The sequence below is a fragment of the Furipterus horrens genome, unplaced genomic scaffold (genome assembly GCF_987537825.1).
Source record: "Furipterus horrens unplaced genomic scaffold, mFurHor1.1.pri manual_scaffold_17, whole genome shotgun sequence".
NCBI classification, from domain to species: Eukaryota; Metazoa; Chordata; class Mammalia; order Chiroptera; family Furipteridae; genus Furipterus; species Furipterus horrens.
This window is the reverse complement of record NW_028327187.1, coordinates 5,671,493-5,692,184: the sequence shown is the minus strand read 5'-3', so window position 1 is coordinate 5,692,184 and position 20,692 is coordinate 5,671,493. Positions and strand designations below refer to the sequence as shown.

The 20,692-nt window shown below is 39.8% G+C and overlaps 1 protein-coding gene and 1 pseudogene across 1 annotated transcript; one reads left to right on the top strand and one right to left on the bottom strand.

Moving 5' to 3' along the window:
- The first annotated feature begins 6,645 nt into the window (after positions 1–6,645).
- LOC149990389 (putative P2Y purinoceptor 10) lies at positions 6,646–19,975 on the top strand. The gene is made up of 2 exons (XM_090264492.1): positions 6,646–6,703; positions 18,916–19,975. Exon 2 carries the CDS (start codon positions 18,965–18,967, stop codon positions 19,949–19,951), a length of 987 nt encoding a protein of 328 aa, XP_090120618.1. The 5' UTR covers positions 6,646–6,703; positions 18,916–18,964; the 3' UTR covers positions 19,952–19,975.
- On the bottom strand, positions 10,330–11,772 carry LOC149990390 (SPARC-like protein 1 pseudogene; annotated as a pseudogene).
- Positions 19,976–20,692: the final 717 nt, after the last annotated feature.

The following is a 20,692-nucleotide window of genomic DNA, read 5'->3' as shown; positions in this document are numbered from 1 at the left end:
TACAAATATCTTCTATCAAGTGGGACGTTTAAGAGGTATGCAAAAATATAAAACAATGTCAACCTTCTCAGTATTTGTTTTTTAGATTTTGTTTATTTTATTTTTAGAGAGTGGGGAAGGGAGGGAGAAAGAGAGGGAGAGAAACAGCAATATATGGTTGCCTCTCACACACCCCCAACTGGGGACCCAGCTCGCAACCCAGGCATGTGCCCTGACTGGGAATCGAAACGGTAACCCTTTGGTTTGCAGGCCGGGGCTGAATCCACTGAGCCTCACCAGGCAGGGCTCCTTCTCAGTATTTTTGGCTTCCACTGTACACGCGCCCTGCAAAGAAATTTCCCCCTTACTGTTTTGCCCTCCCTCCAGTAATCCTTGTGAAGGAGCCGGTTGGGCCCTGAGAAGATTGGAAAGCCAGTCCTTCTTCCCTAATGGGGGTGGGGGACAAAGGAGTGTTAATCCCCTTCGAGGGGCAATGTGGCTATCCCCTGGAGTGTCTGGAAGCTGTCCCTTCCTAGTTAATCTGGCTTAATGATTGATTCCATTTGCTCCCTTCCTTTGTTAATAACAAACTAAATGCCAACTGTAACAAGACTGAATAAATCACCGAGAATTGGGGGGATTCCATCATTCATGTTAATTCACAACCTCTATACCCAAGCAGCCAGCTGTTAAGCTGAAGGAAACCTCTTCATAGGAAAATTTTCTGAAGTACATTTCTTTAGAAATTCACATCATGAAGAAGAAACCATTTCCCCTTTCAGGACTATAGGTTCCTCAGAGCAGGTCTTAAGAAGTTGCCCTCTGCTGATACCTATCTTCAGAACAAACCTCCAGAGTTCACTAAAATGAACCCTTCTTCTAGCTAGAATGTATTTTTTCACTGAAGGAGGATACTTTCATGTGCGATTTAAAAAAGGTTTTAATGAAAAATATGCAAAAATTAAACCCTTTAAAGACTGATTTACTCCTACTCCTGAAGATCATTTCCTCTTTCATTCTACTTATTGCAGTTTTAAGTGCTCTTTTAAGAAAAATAATTCTTTTGAAATTACCTTTTATCTTTATTCTTACCATTACTACCCTAATCCATGCTCTTTCCCCTTAAATTTAAATTGTTGGTATATTCTCTAGTAGGGCCCTCCACCTCCTGAATTCCCCTTATCCATTTCATTCTGTGTGCCTTTGTCTCAGCAAGTTTTCAGGGAGTGGTAGAAAAAATGTTGGGCTCTGGAGACGGACAGACTTTGTCTGAATCTTGCCTCTCCCACATACTTGTATGACCTCAGGAAAGTTAATTAACCTCTCTGTGCTTTGGTTCACTCATGGATAACATAGGAAATAATATTAGCCCCTACTCCATTGGATTGTTCTGAGGATTAAATGAGATGATGTATATAAATTGCCTAGAATGATGCCTAGTACATAAAGAATACTAAATAAGCAGGACATTTTATCTCCTTCCCTTAGCTATGTTGAAAACCCTTCAAGGACTTCTTGTAGCCTATGGCTTCTATATGCTAAAAATTTTTTTGTGTGGTTCCACCCTCCAAGCTTTTTTCTTTTTCCCTAACATGCCCTATACTTTAGTCAAAAGTTTGTCCTCACTATCACACAAAGAGTACATATTTACTCTTCATTAATTTCCTTGGGAATATTCCTTTTCTCTTCTGAAAAGCCTTGCTTTCTCTCCTCTCTTTAAACTGGTATATGCCAAATTTCAGATATTCAAATGGCCCTCCATAATTTTTGCTGTCTGCTTATTTTCTATACCTTTATTTGTGTGTGTTTATTAAACAACACACTTTCAAGTTCAGCTACCTACTGTAGCCTAATCCTAAGTAATATATTCCATAAAATAAAATAAAACTTGAAGTGCTTATTATATTACATTTTAAAGCCTTAAAACAAAAAAATGTAACTTGAAAATGTTTAAAAGTTATTCCTTGTACTACCAAAAATAACACTGCATGTTTCCAGTGGGATATGTTCCGCCCATTGGAAACCCTGCTTAAACCAAACTTGTCTACTGAGCAAGGACCACCCAGCCTTCTCCAAAAGCCCCAGCCCCTCATGAACTCATCTTAACTTTCACACAACTTAATGATAAATCATATACTGTGCTATGTTTTCTAATTATTTTATGAGTGATCTACTTGTCAGAGTAGAGCATTGAAGGACAGGGAACATGTTTTATGCTTCTGAATCCACCCTTCTCACTCAGCATCCAACAGAATTGCTCATTGTTGCAGCTTCTTTTTCTTTTTTTAAAATTTATTTATTTATTTATTTATTTATTTATTTATTTATTTATTTTTAGGGAGAGGGGAAAGCAGAAAGAGAGGGAGAGAAACATCACTGTGTGGTTGCCTCTCACTCGTGCCCCCAATTGGGGACCTCACGTGCAACCTAGTCATGTGCCCTGACTGGGAATCGAAGCAGTGACACTTGGCTCGCAGGCCGATGCTCAATCCACTGAGCCACAGCAGCCAAAGTTGTTGTAGCTTTTACATACGTTGAGTGATTAATTCCAAACAAAGTTCAGGAGTACTCTGTGGATATAAAATCAGATATGGAGAACTCCTGAAAACAGTTTATCTAAAGTAATTAATATTCTCTACTTCTAATGCAAAAGGGATGGAGGTCACAGTTCATTTTTTCTTTTCTTTTCTTTTTTCCACTTTTTTTTGTTCCACTATTGTTCCAGAAAAGATTGGAGGTAGTGGTTTGGAAGAATTCATACTATAACAAAATAAGACAAATAAACAGTAAAGTGGAAAATAATAAAGAAAAAGTGGTGAAGAACATAAGAATCGAGCCATGAAATAGAATAATCAAAAATAGACACCATATTCTCATGATCCATACATGTTGTCACAAATGACAGTCTGTCATCTTTTCTTATGTATTGCTCCATTGTATATATGTACCATATACTAAGCAAAATAGGTCAGACAAAAATGTTAAGCATACAATTTCACTTGGACGTGGGACATAAAGCTGAAAAGCAACAAACAAAAAACAAGACAAACAAACAAGAACCCAGACACAGACAACAGTATGGTGATTGCCATAGGAAAAGGGGCAGGTAGAAGAGGGTAAAGAGGGGATAAATGGTGACGGATGGAGACTTGATTTTGGCTGGTGAACACACAACACAACATACAGATGATATATTGTAGGATTGTGCACCTGAAACCTATATAATTTTATTAACCAATGCTACCCCAATAATTTTAATAAAAAACAATTTTAAAGCACACCATAGGAAGATCCCCAGACTTAGTACCAATATAATAAATTAGTTCCAGATTTTTCAGCAGACCATGTTAAAAGAGACATGTGATACAATTACTAGTATCCATAAAGAACCAAATCAAGCAAATTACTTAGGAAAAATCTAGTTCTTTCTAATACTAAGATCAGGTTTTACTCTTGGGTCCTCCAATAAAACAGTGTGTTTTAATGAGTAATGTCCTCAATAGTAGCTATCATGCCTAATCTCCTGGTTCTGTTAGAGAAGACCCCAAAACCTTTAAAGCACCAATTTATAAACTTGCTCCAGGCTAGGTGATATATGATGCACCAATTAAAGTAAACTTTGAGGGAATATATAGAGAGAAGTAAGGAGTTCAGAACTATGGGCAAAATGGAACAACTGTACTATTGTTTTAGACTCATGACTGGATATTTATTACTTGGTTTGAGGTGATAATAATTCCTAGATTGTCAGTCATACTCAATAATTAGTAGACTCTCTTCTAAAAGTCAATTGAAGATGATTGTTAAATTACCAGCTTTTTTTTTTTGTCCACAGCTTTGCTTGTTTTAATTAACATTCAAACCTTAACCTGAGTTGACATTTCCTTTACCTAAATTGGTTCACCGACTTCTGAGCTAGTTCTGCTTCCTTTTTTTGGGCCAATGAAAGGAGAGGATACTTGCATGCAAGAGAGAAATGAGGTAAGCAGGCAGGCTTTCTTCTTAGCCACATTAAAGTGTCTGTGAAATGAAGGTGGGAGGTAGTGACAATAGCTAATTGTCAAGAAAGCGTTCCTTTTCTCTTTCTCTCCCAGGATTTGGCTTTCAAGCTCAACAGGTCTGGAATTTTCTTTGTCCAGAGTAGGATCATACCCGAGGAAAACTGGCTCATGCTACCCAAACTCACAAGGGCTGGATTGGTACCAGAAAGCCGATTTAATAATTTATAGTAAGGAACAGAACTGCCAAATGGACTAAAATGTGTGTTGGCCTGTCAGTATATTCTCCCTTGAGTAGGGATGCCAAGTCAAAATATTAAATTAACAACAGATTGGAGCTGGATAAATATATGAAATCAGAACTAAGAAGGGGATTGCAAAGTCAGGCATGTTTCATTTGTATACCTCAGCCAGGAGGGGTGCCCTCTCCCTTTGCCAGTGCTCACAAGTCATGACCTTTTCATCAATCAGGTCAATCTCTTAGTTTCTAGTGCTGAAAAAGAGTCTTTTTTTTTTTTAAATCCCATAATGCCTTTGAAACTGGTATCAGACATTTCTGAGTATAGAGCATGGCTCTATCTAGTTCTCGAAGGGTGCTGGATATTTTAAAAAATATTTTATTTATTGATTTTTAGAGAGGTAAAGGGGCGGAGGGAGAGGGAGAGAAACATTGACGTGCCAGAGAAGCATCCATCGGCTGCCTCTCCCACACCCCCAACTTGGCACCTGGCCTGGCCCATAACCCAGGTGTGTGCCTTGACTGGAATCGAACCAGCAACCTTTCGGCTTGCATGACGTCGCCCAACCTACTGAGATACACCAGTCAGGGCAGGGTGGTGGTTTTATAAGGAGAGCTTGTTGCAGATCGAGGTTGCTCTATTACAAAAAACGGTTGTCATCCCCTTCCTTCTTTATTCAGTCTTATCAATAAATCCAAATGCTACTGTTTGACCTAGCGCAAAATATGCAAAGTACTTTTGTCTTCTCTCTTTTGCTATGACTATTACCCATGAGGCTCTTTGCCATTCCAGGACATGCTTTCTGTGTGTGGTTCCCTTACATGCCCACAGAAGTTTATGCTGCTTTGCAAGCCTTGTTTCTCAGAACTATACTCAGACTTGGCTGATACTACAGTCCCTATGAGCATGACCTTCCTTTATTTGCATACTTATAAAATCCCCTTACACATTATATATAAACACGAAAGTCTTGGTAATTTGTAGGGAGATTCTGCAATAACCCTGTTCATTTATTTATTCATGCATTGTTTGAACATTTACTTTTTTCATTCATCCCTTCACTTATTCATTCAATGAACATTTATGGAAGTGCCTGGTGCTATACTGGCTGGTATCTAAGTCAGACATGACTTTTGTCCTCAAGAAGTTTGCAATATACTAAGAGGGGTAAGGAATGTATTTAAAAAAAAAAAACTAAAATATACATTAAATTATAAACCTTGAGATAAGCTGAGAGAAATGCACTCCAAATGGAGGGAACAGCTTAAACAAATGTAGTCCCACTGTTACTGAACAGGGGCCTGACCCTGGGCGGGTCTGCCTAGGGCCAGCTGGCGTGGGTGGGTTCTTGACTTTGTGTAGGGAAGATTTCACAATGGGAATCCAGGTGACGCTGAGGGTACATTAATTTCAGCCTGGGACAGTGAAACACGGAAGGGCTTAGAATAGAAGAAGCAACAGGAGAGCCTAGGCTGGGCTGTCTGTGCTCACTGGGAACTCAGAGAAAAGGTGGCTTTGGGTACAGATTCAAGGGATTAAGTTGGGACAAGCTGCCAACTGCCCATTGCCTTAGAGTTTAGGAGATGCGTGCCTGTCATGGGGAGGAAGTGAGGGAAGAAGGGAAAGGGAATGGTCTGGCCTGTCCCCTAGAGGGAGACTTTGAACACTGGGTCTTTGTCTTGAGGCTTTTCTCCCTCTTGCAGGTGAGAATCTTAGGGGAGATCTCAGGGGAGGGTTTCAGCAGAATATTCATGATTCCCCAGGCATGCCCTGTCGTGGTCATGCCCTTTACTGATTGGCCAGTGAGAGGGCATTGCACACCTGGTTTTGCTGCTTTTCTGAGCCTGGAGCTGAAACCCAAGTGAGGCCTAGGTGTCATCTGTAGGGAGGGGACCTTCTCTACTTGACTCCAACTTGCTTGGCTAGTCTCAGTTTCCCTATTCCACTTGCCAAGGACTTTTCCTAGTTTCTCACTATCCTGGCTCACTGCTGCTGTTAGCTCTGACTGGTATTCTTCAGATTTCTTCACTCTGCCCCTCGTGCTTGAAGGAATTGCAGCTTTCTTTGTTTTTGGTGAGCTCCCTTCAGATTTGCCCTCTGAATTGCGTCTTGCCCTGCAGCCTACTGGAATCCAGTGAGAAAGGTAGGCGTGTGAGTTGTGGTGGGAGGAGATAAGGTGAGGAACAATGAGAAAGGCTGATGTGACAGTACTGTTAGATTTTGCACAGCCTTTTGCTCCATTTTTCTTTGAATTTCTTTGCACCAATCAAGTAAAAATGAAATAAACCTTTAGTAGCGTCATCTGCCCCAGAGACTTGCCTTTGGTGTGTGCAAATGAGGTTTCTGTGCTAAGACACAAAATTCACTTCCTCTTTCAACAACAAAATTTTCAGTTATCAGCAGGATCCCGTGTGACCCAGGGTTATATCTTCTCACCCCCAGCTCTCTGCAAAGAAACAAGAGTGCTAAACCCAGCAAGTCTCCAGGGTAAGTTACAGCATAGTATCTGGGAACTGATGGTTTTGTGAAGATTGGTGGGGCCACGAAGATCCAGGAAAGCAGCAAATGGGGGACCATTGTCCAAATTAAGAACGGTCTCTGTCTTCTCATTTGTGACTTCTTACAGAAAGAGCAATGGTCATTTTCCTTGGGTCTGACTAGAGTACGAAGTTAGAGCTAATGTCACTAGTCCTCACCATGACACGGGAGCATGGAGCCTGTGATGTTGCTCTCTTTGCTGAGGGCTCTTAGTGAGAAAGAGTGTGTTCAGTGAGACTATTGTAAGAACTTGACATATTCAGCAAGAAAAAGAGGACTGAAATTTCTGCTCTCTATTATTGATCTAGCTGCATTTTGAAAGAAGGTTTTTATGTATAAGCCCCTTGCTGTGGTAAGTTTAGCTTTCATAGACATAGCAACATGTGGTAAGTTCTATCTGAAGAGAAGGAAAGAACTTGCGATCTTAGATTTGGGGGCTGAAAAAGCTCTTCGAGATTCAAATCCCTCACAATACAGATGGGAAGGCGGGGAGGCAGTGAGGACACTTAGGATAACTTAGCTAGTTAGTGACAGAGCTAGAACTGGAAACTGTGTCTTCTAAATCATGCTTCCTTCCCCTAGAGCAGCCTGTATCTCCAAGAGGATACCGTAAATGTATTTGTAACTATACTGGATTTTAGGTTAGGAAAGGAGAAAATATCTCAGTTGATAAACCCAGGTAAAATGATGTCAGAGTCTGTTCAGAGGCATTTCTTAATCTTTTGAAAGGTGATTTTTTGACTCAGGTTGAGCCCTCCTGGGTAACAAGAGCCCCGAAGAGAGGCACCTTTCACTCCGTAGTGATTGTTCTTGTTACTCTTGAGTGCTAGCAACCTCTCTGGTTCTGCGCCAAGATGACTGAATCAAGAAAAGACTTACAGCTGCAGAGTTCTTAAAGGTGGACTGTGCCACGACAGTTGGTACCAGGATCATTCTAAATAAAATGATAACAACCTTTATTATGCTTTTTTGGGGGGGAGAGGGAGAGTAGTCTCAGTATCAAGGATCCTGCAAGTGGGGACATTTTTATTTTGGTTGTTCAAATGGATGGGGGGGGGTGGTCATGACCACTTCTATTGATTGATTTTAACTTTTAACAACTGTGACACAGTAAAATTATTTAGTGCTGAAAATAGATGACGTGCTGGTATACTGAGGCAGGAAATGGCCTCAGGTATACAAATAATCAGGTCACACATTCAAAGTAATTGTTTTTGCGGTGTATTCTGTTGCCTACAGCTCTTTCTTTGGTCAAAAGTACTTCCTTTTGGGGTTCTTTTAGGAAAATTGTTGAATTCAAGTTGTATAGTTTTCTCAAATTCTGGCAGTGGTGGAGCATAAGATGTCAAAAGAATTGGCATACTTCTGGTTGGTTTGGGGTGGCTCTTTGTACCCAGTTGTGTCTAAGGTAAGTCAATCAGTGCCTTAAGAGGCAGGGAAATCTATAGCCTTATGTCACAGCTCTAGCAAAGAGAAATATCTGTCTGTTGTGAAAGCACCCTTTATAAAAGTTCTAATAATCAGGGCAATGACTGGCAGTTAGTCTATGCTTTATTTAAAAACCTATGGGCAAAAGTCTGCTTACACTCCAGATCAGGGACTTTGTAGGACCTTTTCATCTAGTTTGGTTCATATGCATGCATCATAGGCACAGTGATGTAGGAGATGGGTCCGTATATAAAGAGGCAAGAAGTCTTGGTGGTAGCTCAAGTCCTGCCAGTGATTCACTGTGTGTGGTCCTGAGCAAGGGGCTTTATTTTTTCTGGATTGCAATCTTCTAACCTATAATTAATAGAGTAAAGCTTGGGACAGATCATCTTTAATTTCCTTCCTCACAATACAATGATTTCATTCTAGGCCCCAAGGCACCTGAGAAGAGGTTTCATGAAGTGGTAAATAATGGGGCCACAGTGTGGAAACATAACTAGAGGGAACCTTCTGGAAATATAGTGTATATCTCAAAGGGAACCCAGTAACTTTTGCGAAGGGTCATTCTACTTTTTCAGAATAATGTTATCTTGAGAGCCTTAACTTTTCGACCTTAGGCAAGTGTTTTGCAAGTAAATTCCTTTTTTCACATGATAAAAAAAGAGAACAAGAAAGGGAAATCTGAAATCTGATTTCCACAATGACAATGCCACTCAATCAGTATTTCTCAATCTTTTAAAACCAATGTTCCCTTTGAAAAACATAAGAAGATCTCACTACCAAAACTCCTACAAAAACCTACTCCATCACGTTAAAGTGTTCCAAGTACTGTACATAACAGCCAAACATATTTTGTAGGTCTGTACTTTTATCAACTTGTATTACAGGAAATCATTTTGATTTCCAGATGTATTTACTACAATAAGAAAAAATTTTTTTTGAATGGGGGACAACTCTCTGTGCTTCCTGGATTTGTATGTCTATCTCCTTCACCAGATTAGGAAACTTTTCCTCCATTATTTTTTCAAATAAGTTTTCAATTTCTTGCTCTTCCTCTTCTCCTTCTGGCACCCCTATGATTTGGATGTTGGCACTTTTGGAGATGTCCCAGAGTATTCTTAACTCATAATTAAAATGCCAAAAGATAAAGATAAAGAGAGAATCTTAAAAGCAGCAAGAGAAAAGAGTTACCTACAACGAGTTCCCATAAGACTATTTGCTGATTTCTCAAAAGACACTTTGCAGGCAAGAAAGGACTGGCAAGAAGTATTCAAAGTGATGAAAAGCAAGGACCCACAACCTAGATTACTCTATCCAGGAAAGCTACCATTTAGAATGGAAGGGCAGATGAAGCGCTTCCCAGACAAGGTAAAACTAAAGGAGTTCATCATCACAAAGCCATTTTTATATGAATGTCAAAGGGACTTATTTGGGAAAAAGAAGAAGATCAAAACTATGAACATTGAAATGACAACAAACAACTATCAACAACTGAATCTAAAAAACAAAAACACACTAAACAAACAGCTGGAACAGGAACAGAATTATAGGTATGGGGATCATTTAGAGGGTTATCAGCAAGGAGGGGGAAGGGGGAAGGAGGGGGAATTGGTAGAAGGATCAAGAAGCATAATTGGTAGGAACCAAATAGGAAGAGGGATGTTAAGAACAGTACATGAAATGGAGAAACCAAAAAACTTACATGCACAACCCATGGACATGAGCTAAGCGAGGGGATTGCTGGAGGGAAATGGGAGTACTAGGCAGATGGGGGCAAAGCAGAAAAAATTGGGACAATGTAATAGCATAATCAATAAAATAAACCTAAAAAAAGAAATATTTATTTTTTTCAAATAACATATGTTTCCCACTCTTAAATATTAAGAATTATGGCTTTAATCCTGCTGGCCATTTCTCATGACTCTACTTTTGGGGAATTTTTTTTAAACCCAGGAAAGTACAGAATTAAACCAAAGGCCCATGAAGATTATTCTCTGTAAAACTAAGGTCTCCTGTGTGCCAGACATGAAATAGGTACTTTCCTGTGCATTTTCCTTTTAACCTTTACAACAATCTATGTTGTAGACACCATAAACCTAGTTTTATAAATGAGGAAACTGAAGCCCAGAGATATGAAGTGAGTTGTTTCAGGATAGAGAACTGATAACTGAATCAGGATATATACTCCGGTCTGCCCAAAGAATGTAATTCTTTCTTCCCCAAAAGCACTGCATGAAGATACTCTTGAGCCATTTTTTCATCCTTAGAGGAAACTCAGTCACTTCAAAGTTCGTACAAGCAAGAATAGATTTGCAGGCTCCAAAATAACCCAGCTGCAATTGGTACCCGTTTTTGGTCCCATCCAGTCTGCACTTAGTAGCAAACACATGACAGGTGCTAGCACAGATCTGATTGTCAGGGTCACAAATGTAGTCAAGGAGTGTGGTAGGCACACAAGTGGTTGGATACCGGCAAACACAGTGGGGTTTTCCCTGTTGGTCAGCCTTCCCCATGTGTCCTCTTTTACACTGTAATTTTATGCAAGAATAAATATTGCACACCCTCGATGTTGCCTTCACTTGAACTGTCATCTTCATTTGGTGAGCTCTCTGCTTTTTTGATCCCTTGGGCTCTCGGTTCAATGGTATCTACATTCTCATTCGCCTGTGCTGTTTTTCTTTGCTCTTCATATTTGATGTATGGTATTAGTAATTGGTATTCGCTCTATCAGCCTCCTGGAAGGCCTCACTTTGGATGACCGCCAGCACTGTGTCTGAGGCATTATCACCATCATCAGTAGGCTCTACAAGAAGAGCCTCACTAACAGTCTTTTTCTCCATCTCCTCAGGGATACCGGTAACTTCAAGGCCAGGTTCTCCGTCTTGGCTCTGCCATTTAATATATGTTGATTGTTCTTACCGATTTTGGATGCATTTTTATCTTCTGTTTCTTCATTGGAGTTATCCTCTCTTTGTTCTTTGTGACCCTGCTCAGAGTTGTCCTGACTTGAGTTGGTTGATGGGACTCTTCCAAAATATTATCAGATTGGGTACTGTTTCCTTGTTTGCTTTAAAATCTTCCTTGGGAGATTCTTTCTCCCTTTGTTGGTTATCATTGTAGGTGCCAATGTCTCCTTTCTCTTTTTCCCCTTCCTCTTCTCCAGTGGGAATGTTTGGATCCTGCTCTTGGTTTCTGTGATCACTTAGGTTTTTGCCAAGTTTGCTGCTCCTGTTCAACTGAGGATATGAAGCACTTATAGGATGTTTTTGGTTTTCCTATGTCTTTGTGATGCTTTCTTGTTTGTCAGCATCTACAGTGGAACTAGCATCAGGAGCAAGGATACTGATGTTCTCTGGAAGGTGTTTCTTTGGAGGCTCACTCATCTCTTGGGCCAATGTACCTTCAGTTGGTGTCTACTCCAAATTCTCACTTAAGTCACTTTTGGTTTCCTTTTGATATTGTAATCCGAGCTCTTGGCCATAACTCTGGTCCTGATCTGCTCACTGGTCATGGTTTCCCTCCTTTGAATTTTGTACTGAAGATTTTTCAGTGTTACGGTTGTTATGGTCTCCTATGGGTATTGCACTTTCCTTTTCAGTTTCTGCACCTTCAATCCTTAAAATGGCCACCTTAGTGTCATCAGGTGTTACTAACATTTCAGCCTATTGGACAGAACTCAAGGAATCAGAAGTTGGTTGGAAATGATCAGATATGAACCTTGCATTTGTCCTGTGCTCCAGCAGAGGGAAGGCAGAGTAGAATAGAGACCTATGAAGAGAGACTGGGACCTGTGGCTCCAGGGACAGAGCTGAAGGGACAGCTGCCAGGATCCCTGTGCTGAGTCCCTCTCCCACAGTGCAGACACTGTCTTCTTGAGTGATGCGTGCAGCCTGACTTTTATAAGTTGAAAGGGTAGGTGCAGGGAATGTTGATGATAATAGCCTAAATAGAAGATACATTTTTCGGGAAATGGCAGGCAGCAGAAGTTTATTAGTTGACGTATCAGCATTTGGATTTTTGCATAATGCTTATAAATAGGGATGTTAAAATTGTATGTAATGCAATTAATTATACTACTTTTGTTGAGTGGTTACTAAGTAGCATCCTTTGTCTTGGCTGCATGGTGATGAATAGAACAAATCTTGTTATGGCACTAATGGAGCTGACAGCATAGTTGGTGAATTAGCCAACACACACATAAAAAAAATCTCAATTACAAATGTTGATGCTGTGTAGGGAAAGAGCATAGAGTGTGGGAATATATTGTGATGTGTAGGACTACCTAGATAGAACTGACAGGCAGTGAAGGTCTCTCTGACCTGAAAACTGGAATCAACAGTAGTCAGATATGTGAAGATCTATAGAAAGAGAATTCCTGATAGAAGAAACTACATGTGCAGAAGATTTAGGAGCCAACGCTTCACTTTTTCTAACAAGTGAAGACATCTCAGCGTAGTTAAAACATGGAGAATGAGGAAGAGAATGGCATGAGGTAATGTGGAAGGGCACAAGAGCCATATTAAGTATGGCCATAAGGCCACAGTGAGAAGTTTGGCCTTAATGCAATAGGGAACAAGCAAAGGTTTTTAGGAAGAAGAATGAGGTAATATTTCAAAGAAAAGTCACTTGGGCCATAGCACCGAAAGGATAAGAAGTCAAGAAATGACATAATCCCTGCCATCAAGGAGTGCAATATCTGATTAAAGAAAAAATTTTTAACAAAATTTCACTAAGTGTGGTAGGTGCCATGACGAAGATAAGAGAGAACGGAGATAAGCGTGGGTTCCAACTCTAATATACCATCTTTACAGTATTCAAAATTTGTGACTTTAGGGCAACTTAGTTAACCCCCCTTGGTCCCAGTTTCCTCACTTTTAAAATGGAAATAATCTTAGGGCTTCTTTGAGGATTAATTAGATAATATGTGAAGAGTGCTTAGACTATAAGTAAATTGCAGCCCTCAATAAAGGGTAGTCATAATTAATGTTAGTGTTAGATACAGTATGGGGAATGGCCTACAAGGGGCAAGACTGGGGTACAGGGGGTCCCCTAAGACATCTGTTATAATAGGCAAAAGGAATGATGACAGTGGCCTGGATTAGGATGTCTAGCGAAAGTACATATGGAATGAAGATGGATTTGAGAGCTTTTTAGCGGGGAGAATCACCTGGTTTCTGATTAGACATGGCAAAATGTAGTGACAGAGGTTGTTTGAATCCCTGGTTACTGGCTCGAATATGCAGGAAGAGAGTCATGGCATGGACTGAGAAAGGGAACTCAGATTTAAGAATAAGTCACCAATATCACACCTCATTCTACAACAGGGAACAAAAATATATCTAGATTGAAGGGGAGAGAGACTGGCAACACACCGGGTGGAAACCACACAGAAACAGTTAACAGCAGAGCCAGTGCCAAAGACAGAAAGACAGAGGCAGGGACAGAGACTGAGACAGGGAGAAGGCAAACACTCCCATTTATTCCTTCTGTTCAGAATTTTCCTGTGAATGGCTTAGTTTGTCCCCCTTTCTTAGCTTTCAGAATGGTCGCAGATTGCCCACAACAAACTAAAGGTTTCTTCTCTGGGAACTTATATTTCGGCCTGACCCAAAACAAATTCCATCAGCATCCCCCTGCCATGCGGGTTTCACATCGAATTGTCACTGAAAACAATTGGGAAGCAAAAACCTCCCTAGGGACCTTTCTGTCTGAAGAGGTGCAAAGGGTTTGGAAAGCAGGCTATGCAAATCTCTAACCTCACAATAGACTGTGAATTGCAGATGTATTAGGACCCACAGAGAAAGGAAGGTGTGAACTTGACCTTTAGCTTGCTGGTCTGACTGATAGAGCTCTGTTATTTAACACAAAAGCGCAGACAAAACATGCTACTTTCGTAAGGGAAACTTACTACCCCAGTGAAGCAGAAACAGATGCCCAGGTCTGTCAATTGCAGAAGTGGAAGGGTGATCTGGGCGTGTGCGAGCTGTTTTTTACTTCTTGAAATTGAAATGCGTTTGATGTGTCTTCTGTTGCTCTCTCAGAACCTCTGCATAGAAGGTAGGTGAGAGTAGGAACACTTCCAATGCTCAAGTCAAAGTGGGTGGTGAGGAGGGATTGGTGCCATGTGTGGGGGCAACTGTTAGTTATACCCTGATGGCCTGACTAGAGTAATCTTAGTATTATAATAACATTCTCTATGGGATTAGAAATGTTCTGCCATAATGTGCCCTTCAGGAGTCATGATGAACCCCATTCTCTTAAATAGTCCCTCCTGAGCAGGGAGATGCAAATGGAGTAGTGAAAATGGCATAGACTTTGGATCAAGTCAGGCATAATAGTAGATTTCCTTTTTCCCATTTTCTCTCTCTGTTACCTCAGGCAATTTACTGAATATCTCTGAACCTTAGTTTCCTCATCTGCACTATGAGGGCAATCATAGTACCTACCTCTTAGGATGGCTGTAAGAATTAAATTAGTTAATGCATGTAAAAAATTCCATTGCAGATTCTGGGATACATCATTGCTAGTCAAAACATGACGATTATTTCCTGTCTTTTCACCTGTGAGCACCTCTCCACCCTCTTTCCTATGTCACATGTTCGTAAGCAGAAGGCTGCATGGCTTTGTAGAACATGTCGCACGCAGATAGGCCAAGCGGGGAGAATAGACTATAAGGGGCAGAAAAGTGAAAGCTCTATTTAGAGCAATGGTAGCTCAGAATGTTGGCTCTCATTTATCTGTGAATTACTTACATGGGATTCTGTTCTTTCATCCTGTTTCCTGGAGCAGGGCTTAAAGAATATCGAAACTCATTCTGCTACTTATAAGGAGAAAATAAAAGCAAACCGCTCCTTCGTTTTTTATGGCACTTTTATTTCTTTTCCAATTACAACTGATGTGCAATATTGTTTTACATAAGTTTCAGGTGTACAGCATAACGGTTAGACATTTAAATAATTTACAAAATGATTCTCCCAATAAGCCTAGTACCCATCTAGCACCGTACATAGTTATTGCATTATTATTGACTATAGTCCCTAGGCTACAATCTCATGATTATTTTATAACTACCTTAAAGATTTCACCAAAACACCACGACAAATGAATTCAGTAAAGTAGCAGGATACAAAATGAATATTTATAAATTAGTTGCATTTTTATACTCCAATAATGAACTATCAGAAAAAAAATAGGAAAGCAATCCCACCTATTATTACACCAAAACATACCCAGGAATAGATTTAACCAAGAGGGTGAAAGACACATACCTGGAAAATGATGAGACATTGAAGAGAGAAATTGAGAAGATACAAATCAATGGAAGCATATATTTTGCTCATGGATAGGAAAATTAACATTGTTAAACTGTCCGTACTACTGAAAGCAATCTAGATTTAATGCAATTCCTATCAAAATACCGATGATATTTTTCACGGAACTACAACAAATAACTCTAAAATGTATATGGCAGCATAAAAGACCACAAATAGCCACAGCAATCTTGAGACAGAAGAACAAAGTTAGAGTTATCATGCTACCTGACATCAAATTATACTACAAGGCTATAGTAATCAAAACAGCATGGTACTAGCATAAAAAACAGGCACATAAATCAGTAGAACAGAATAGACAGCCCAGAAATAAACTCATGCCTATACAGTCAATTAATATATAACAAAGGAGGCAGGAACATAAAATGGGGTAAAGACAGTAGTAACTATGTATGGTGTCAGATAGGTACAAGATATATCAGGTTGTTATATAATGCCTAATCACTGGGGTGTACACATGAAGCTAATATAATATTTTATGTTAGGTGTAATTGAAAAATAAAAATGATTTAAATAAGCATTAAAAAAATGTTCTTGGGGAAACTGGACAGATACAATAAAAAACTAAACCACCTTCTTACACCATAGGCAAGAATAAATTCAAAACGGATGAAAAACTTACATGTAAAACCCCAAACCATAAAACTCTTAGATAGAAACATAAGCAATAAACTCTCTCACATTGTTCTTTGTAACATTCTTTCTGATATCTCTTTGCACAATGGAAGCAAAAGAAAAAAATAAACAAATATGACTACATCAAAGTAAAAAGTTTTTGCACAGCAAAGGAGACCATCAATAAAACTACAGCACAACTTACTAAATAAGAGAATATATTCATCAATGATACATTCATTAAGGGGTTAATATCTAAAATTTATAAAGAACCCATACAACTCAACACCAAAAAAAAAAAAAAAAAAAAAAATCCCAGACAATCTAATTAAATAATACCCAGAGGACCTGAATACACACTTCTCCAAAGAGGACATACAGATGGCCAATAGACATATGAAAAGATACTCAGTCACAAATCTCATCAGAGATGGAAAATAAAACCACAATGAGATACCATTTTACACCAGTCAGAATGACCATCATCAACAAATCAACAAACAACAAGTGCTGGCGAGGATGTGGAGAAACGGGAACCCTACTGCACTGTTGGTGGGAATGCAGACTGGGGCAGCCACTATGGAAAACAGTATGGAATTTCCTCAAAAAACTACAAATGGAACTGCCTTATGACAGAGTGATTCCACTTCTGGCTATATATTCAAAGAAAGTGAAAACACTAATTTGAAAAATATATGCACTTCTATGTTCATTGCAGCACTATTTACGGTAGATAAGGTACAGAAGCAACCCAATTGCCCATCACTGATAAGTGGATAAAAAAGTTGGGGTACATATGTGCAACAGAATATGACATGGTCATAGAAAAGAAATGAAACCTTACCATTTGCAGCGGCCAGGATGGACCTAGAGGGTATTATGCTAAGTGAAATAACTCAATCAGTGAAAGACAAATACCATATGATTTCCCTTATATGTGGAATCTAAAGAACAAAATAAATAAACAAATTTGAAACACATTCATAGATTCAGGAAACAGACTGATGGATGCCAGAGGGTAAGGAGTTTGGGGGACTGGGAAAAAAGGTGAAGGGATTGAGAAGAACAAATGGAAGTTACAAAACAGTCATGGGGATGTAAGTACAGCCTAGGGAATATAACCAATAATATTGCAATAACTATGTGTGGTGGCAGAAATATTGCAGTCAAACCAAAGAGTTTTGCATGGCAAAGGAAACAACAAAATGAAAAGACAACCTACCGATCGGGAGAAGATATTCACCAATGATAAATCTGATAAGGGGTTAATATGCAAAATTTATAAAGAACACCTACAACCTTAACACCAAAAACACAATCTATTTAAATAGTGGGAAGAGGATCTGATAGACATTTGTCCACTCCTTTTTAAAAAATAAACTTAAAATAATCAAAACAAAATAAAAATAACAACAAAAATCCTTACTGTACCTGAGCAATAACCTCGCTGTATTATTTCGTCCACTTCTAGCTTTTAATGTACTAAACATTCCTGCAATATGGAAAGAAGCTATGTTTGCGAAATTTGTCTTTGAGAGAAAAAGAAATGATGAAGATAAGAATGTGTATACAAGTTAGGCACCTTGTCCTTCAGAGATCTGAAGTCCCAGATCTCTGTTCAGTGGGTTTGTGGCCTTAATGAACTCCTCTTTGGGCCTTGCTCTTCCACCTGTATTATGTGCAGAGTGAATTAAATAACTCCCAAAGCTCCTCTCCAGTCTAAAATTATACGAGAAAGCTCAAGTAAAATAATGAGTTTGTTGCTTTTCTGCCATTTTTATTTGCAGATGGCCTGTATAAATCCAAAGTCAGACCTTGAGAAGCCCTTAATATTATTCTGTGTTCCTCAGGCCCTACATATAATACATAATAAAACCATACTAAATAAAAAAATAAGATTAAAAAATCCAAAAGTCTTTTATTCCTTATGACAACTAATTTAATGAAAAAAACGCATGCAATCTTGAACTGTTTCTAAGAAATGATATTGGTGTCCTGTTTCGCTGGCATCCTAATCAATGTTTACTGTGACTGTTGGATAATCTGTCACATCCATGATGTCACACCAGTATAGAATTCCCCTTAGAGAAGTACTCTCTTCTCGTCTAGACCACACAAGTGGAAATATCCCAGTTCAGCTTGTACATTCATGTATTACTGAAATTGTTCCTGTAAATTTGGAATGAGACCTAAGCCAAGAGAGAGACATAAAGTGCCCGAGAACCACAAGCTATTGTGATGAGGTCGCCTCTCCACACCTTGGAGATAGGACAGGATACTGGCAATGCAGGCTAAAAAAGGGAGAGTCATTCTGCAACTTCCGGGGTGCCAACGTGGGGAAGTCAGGACCCAATGCGCAAAGTAGCAGACAAAGCAGAGACAAAGGGACCTAAAAAGTGAGGCTCAATTTCTGTTGTTGCAATTGAGGAGTGAGCAGCGGTCACTTTAACCAAGGGCTAGGACAAGACCAATTTGGGCACAAAACAAACAGATTCAAATGCCACACCCTTTTTGCGGTGGTGGGAACGGTAGCCCAAATGTTTCAGGACGTCCTTGCCTGGAAAAGACACCTTTCACTATCGGGGAGAACAGTCTGGGGTCAACCTCATGTTCCTCTGATTCATTGGGTGACTTTAGATGCACAGTATATTTTCTGTGAGAATTTGTTTCTTCATCTGCAAACAGGTCCCCTCTAATTATAATATTCTATTTTGTGTTGGCTGAAAAATTGGTTAACCATTATACTCTCTCTCTCTCTTTTTTTTTTTTTTTTTCCACTTTGAGCAGGGATCTTAACTCTACGGCTTACCTTAATGAATATACTGAAATATTCAAGATGTATAGCAACAGTACAAGCAATGCTGCGACTGCCTGCAATGTCACTAACTTGCCATTTAAGTACACCCTCTATGCCACCACCTACATCCTTATATTCATCCCTGGTCTTCTGGCCAACACCGCAGCCTTGTGGGTTCTGTGCCGCTTCATCAGCAAGAAGAATAAAGCCATCATTTTCATGATCAACCTCTCCGTGGCTGACCTGGCCCATGTGCTGTCCCTACCGCTCCGGATTTACTACTACATCAGCCACCAGTGGCCCTTCCAGAGGACCCTCTGCCTGCTGTGCTTCTACCTGAAGTATCTCAACATGTACGCCAGCATTTGCTTCCTGACCTGCATCAGCCTTCAGAGGTGCTTCTTCCTCCTGAAGCCCTTCAGGGCCAGAGACTGGAAGCGTAGGTACGATGTGGGCATCAGCGCTGCCATCTGGGTCGTCGTGGGCACTGCCTGCTTGCCATTTCCCATCATGAGAAACACAAACTTAGGTAACAACACTGACTCCTGCTTTGCTGATCTTGGATACAAGCAAATGAATGCTGTGGTTTTGGTTGGAATGATTACAGTCGCGGAGCTGGCAGGATTTGTGATCCCTGTCGTTATCATTGCATGGTGTACCTGGAAAACTACCATATCCCTGACACAGCCGCTGATGGCTTTCCAGGGAATCGGCGAGAGGCAGAAAGCACTGCGGATGGTGTTCATGTGTGCTGCCGTCTTCTTCATATGCTTCACCCCCTATCACATTAACTTTATTTTTTACACCATGGTACAGGAATCCATCGTTAGTAGTTGTTCCATTGTCAAAAGCACACTGTATTTTCACCCTTTTTGTCTATGCCTTGCAAGTCTTTCCTGCCTTTTGGATCCAATTCTCTATTACTTTATGGCCTCAGAATTTCGTGACCAACTAGCCCTTCATGGCAGCTCTCTGACCCGGTCCCGACTCATGAGCAGGGAGAGTGGTTCATCAATGATTGGCTAAAAATAAAATAACTTTTAACTTGTGGTTTTGTTTAACTATGCTTTCTTTTCTTCTCTTTTTCTTCCTTCCTTCCTTCCTTCCTTCCTTCCTTCCTTCCTTCCTTCCTTCCTTCCTTCCTTCCTTCCTTCCTCTCTCTCTCTCTCTCTCTCTCTCTCGACTGAAAGAACAGCCAAGCAATTTCTTTAATTGAACTTTGGGAACAACAGAAATGAACGTCCCCTTGTGTAATAGTTGTGGTCATTGGGGTGTGATGATGGAGACAAGAGTGTGAAAAATGGGAGAGGACAGGAAAATTGGATTTGCCTGTTTCCTCTTTGAAATTCAAGGCACTTTCAAGTTTTTACAGATGTTTTCAACCAAATGCAAATGAGAAATTTTATCGCAAACATTCCTTCAGTAGCCATGATATTGTTACTAAGATAAAATAAATGAATATTTTCCATATGTAAAAGTAACTTTTTTTTTGTATGAAGACATTTATTTGTGAATGAGAGTAAAAATATGCTGTCTTTCTAAGAGATGAATGTACAGCCATGTGGGAGTGCAGAATGAGTCAATGTATGCATGAGTGTCAGAACCAGAAAACTATTTGGTCAAAGGGCGTGGGGATGTGTTCATTCACTGAAAATGTCTTGGATGCCTATTGCATTCTGATTTGCCACTTGCTTAGGTACTTTCCACATACAGCATCTCATCAGGCCCTGCTAATAAATTTGTGGAATTTTCCAATATAAATAAATA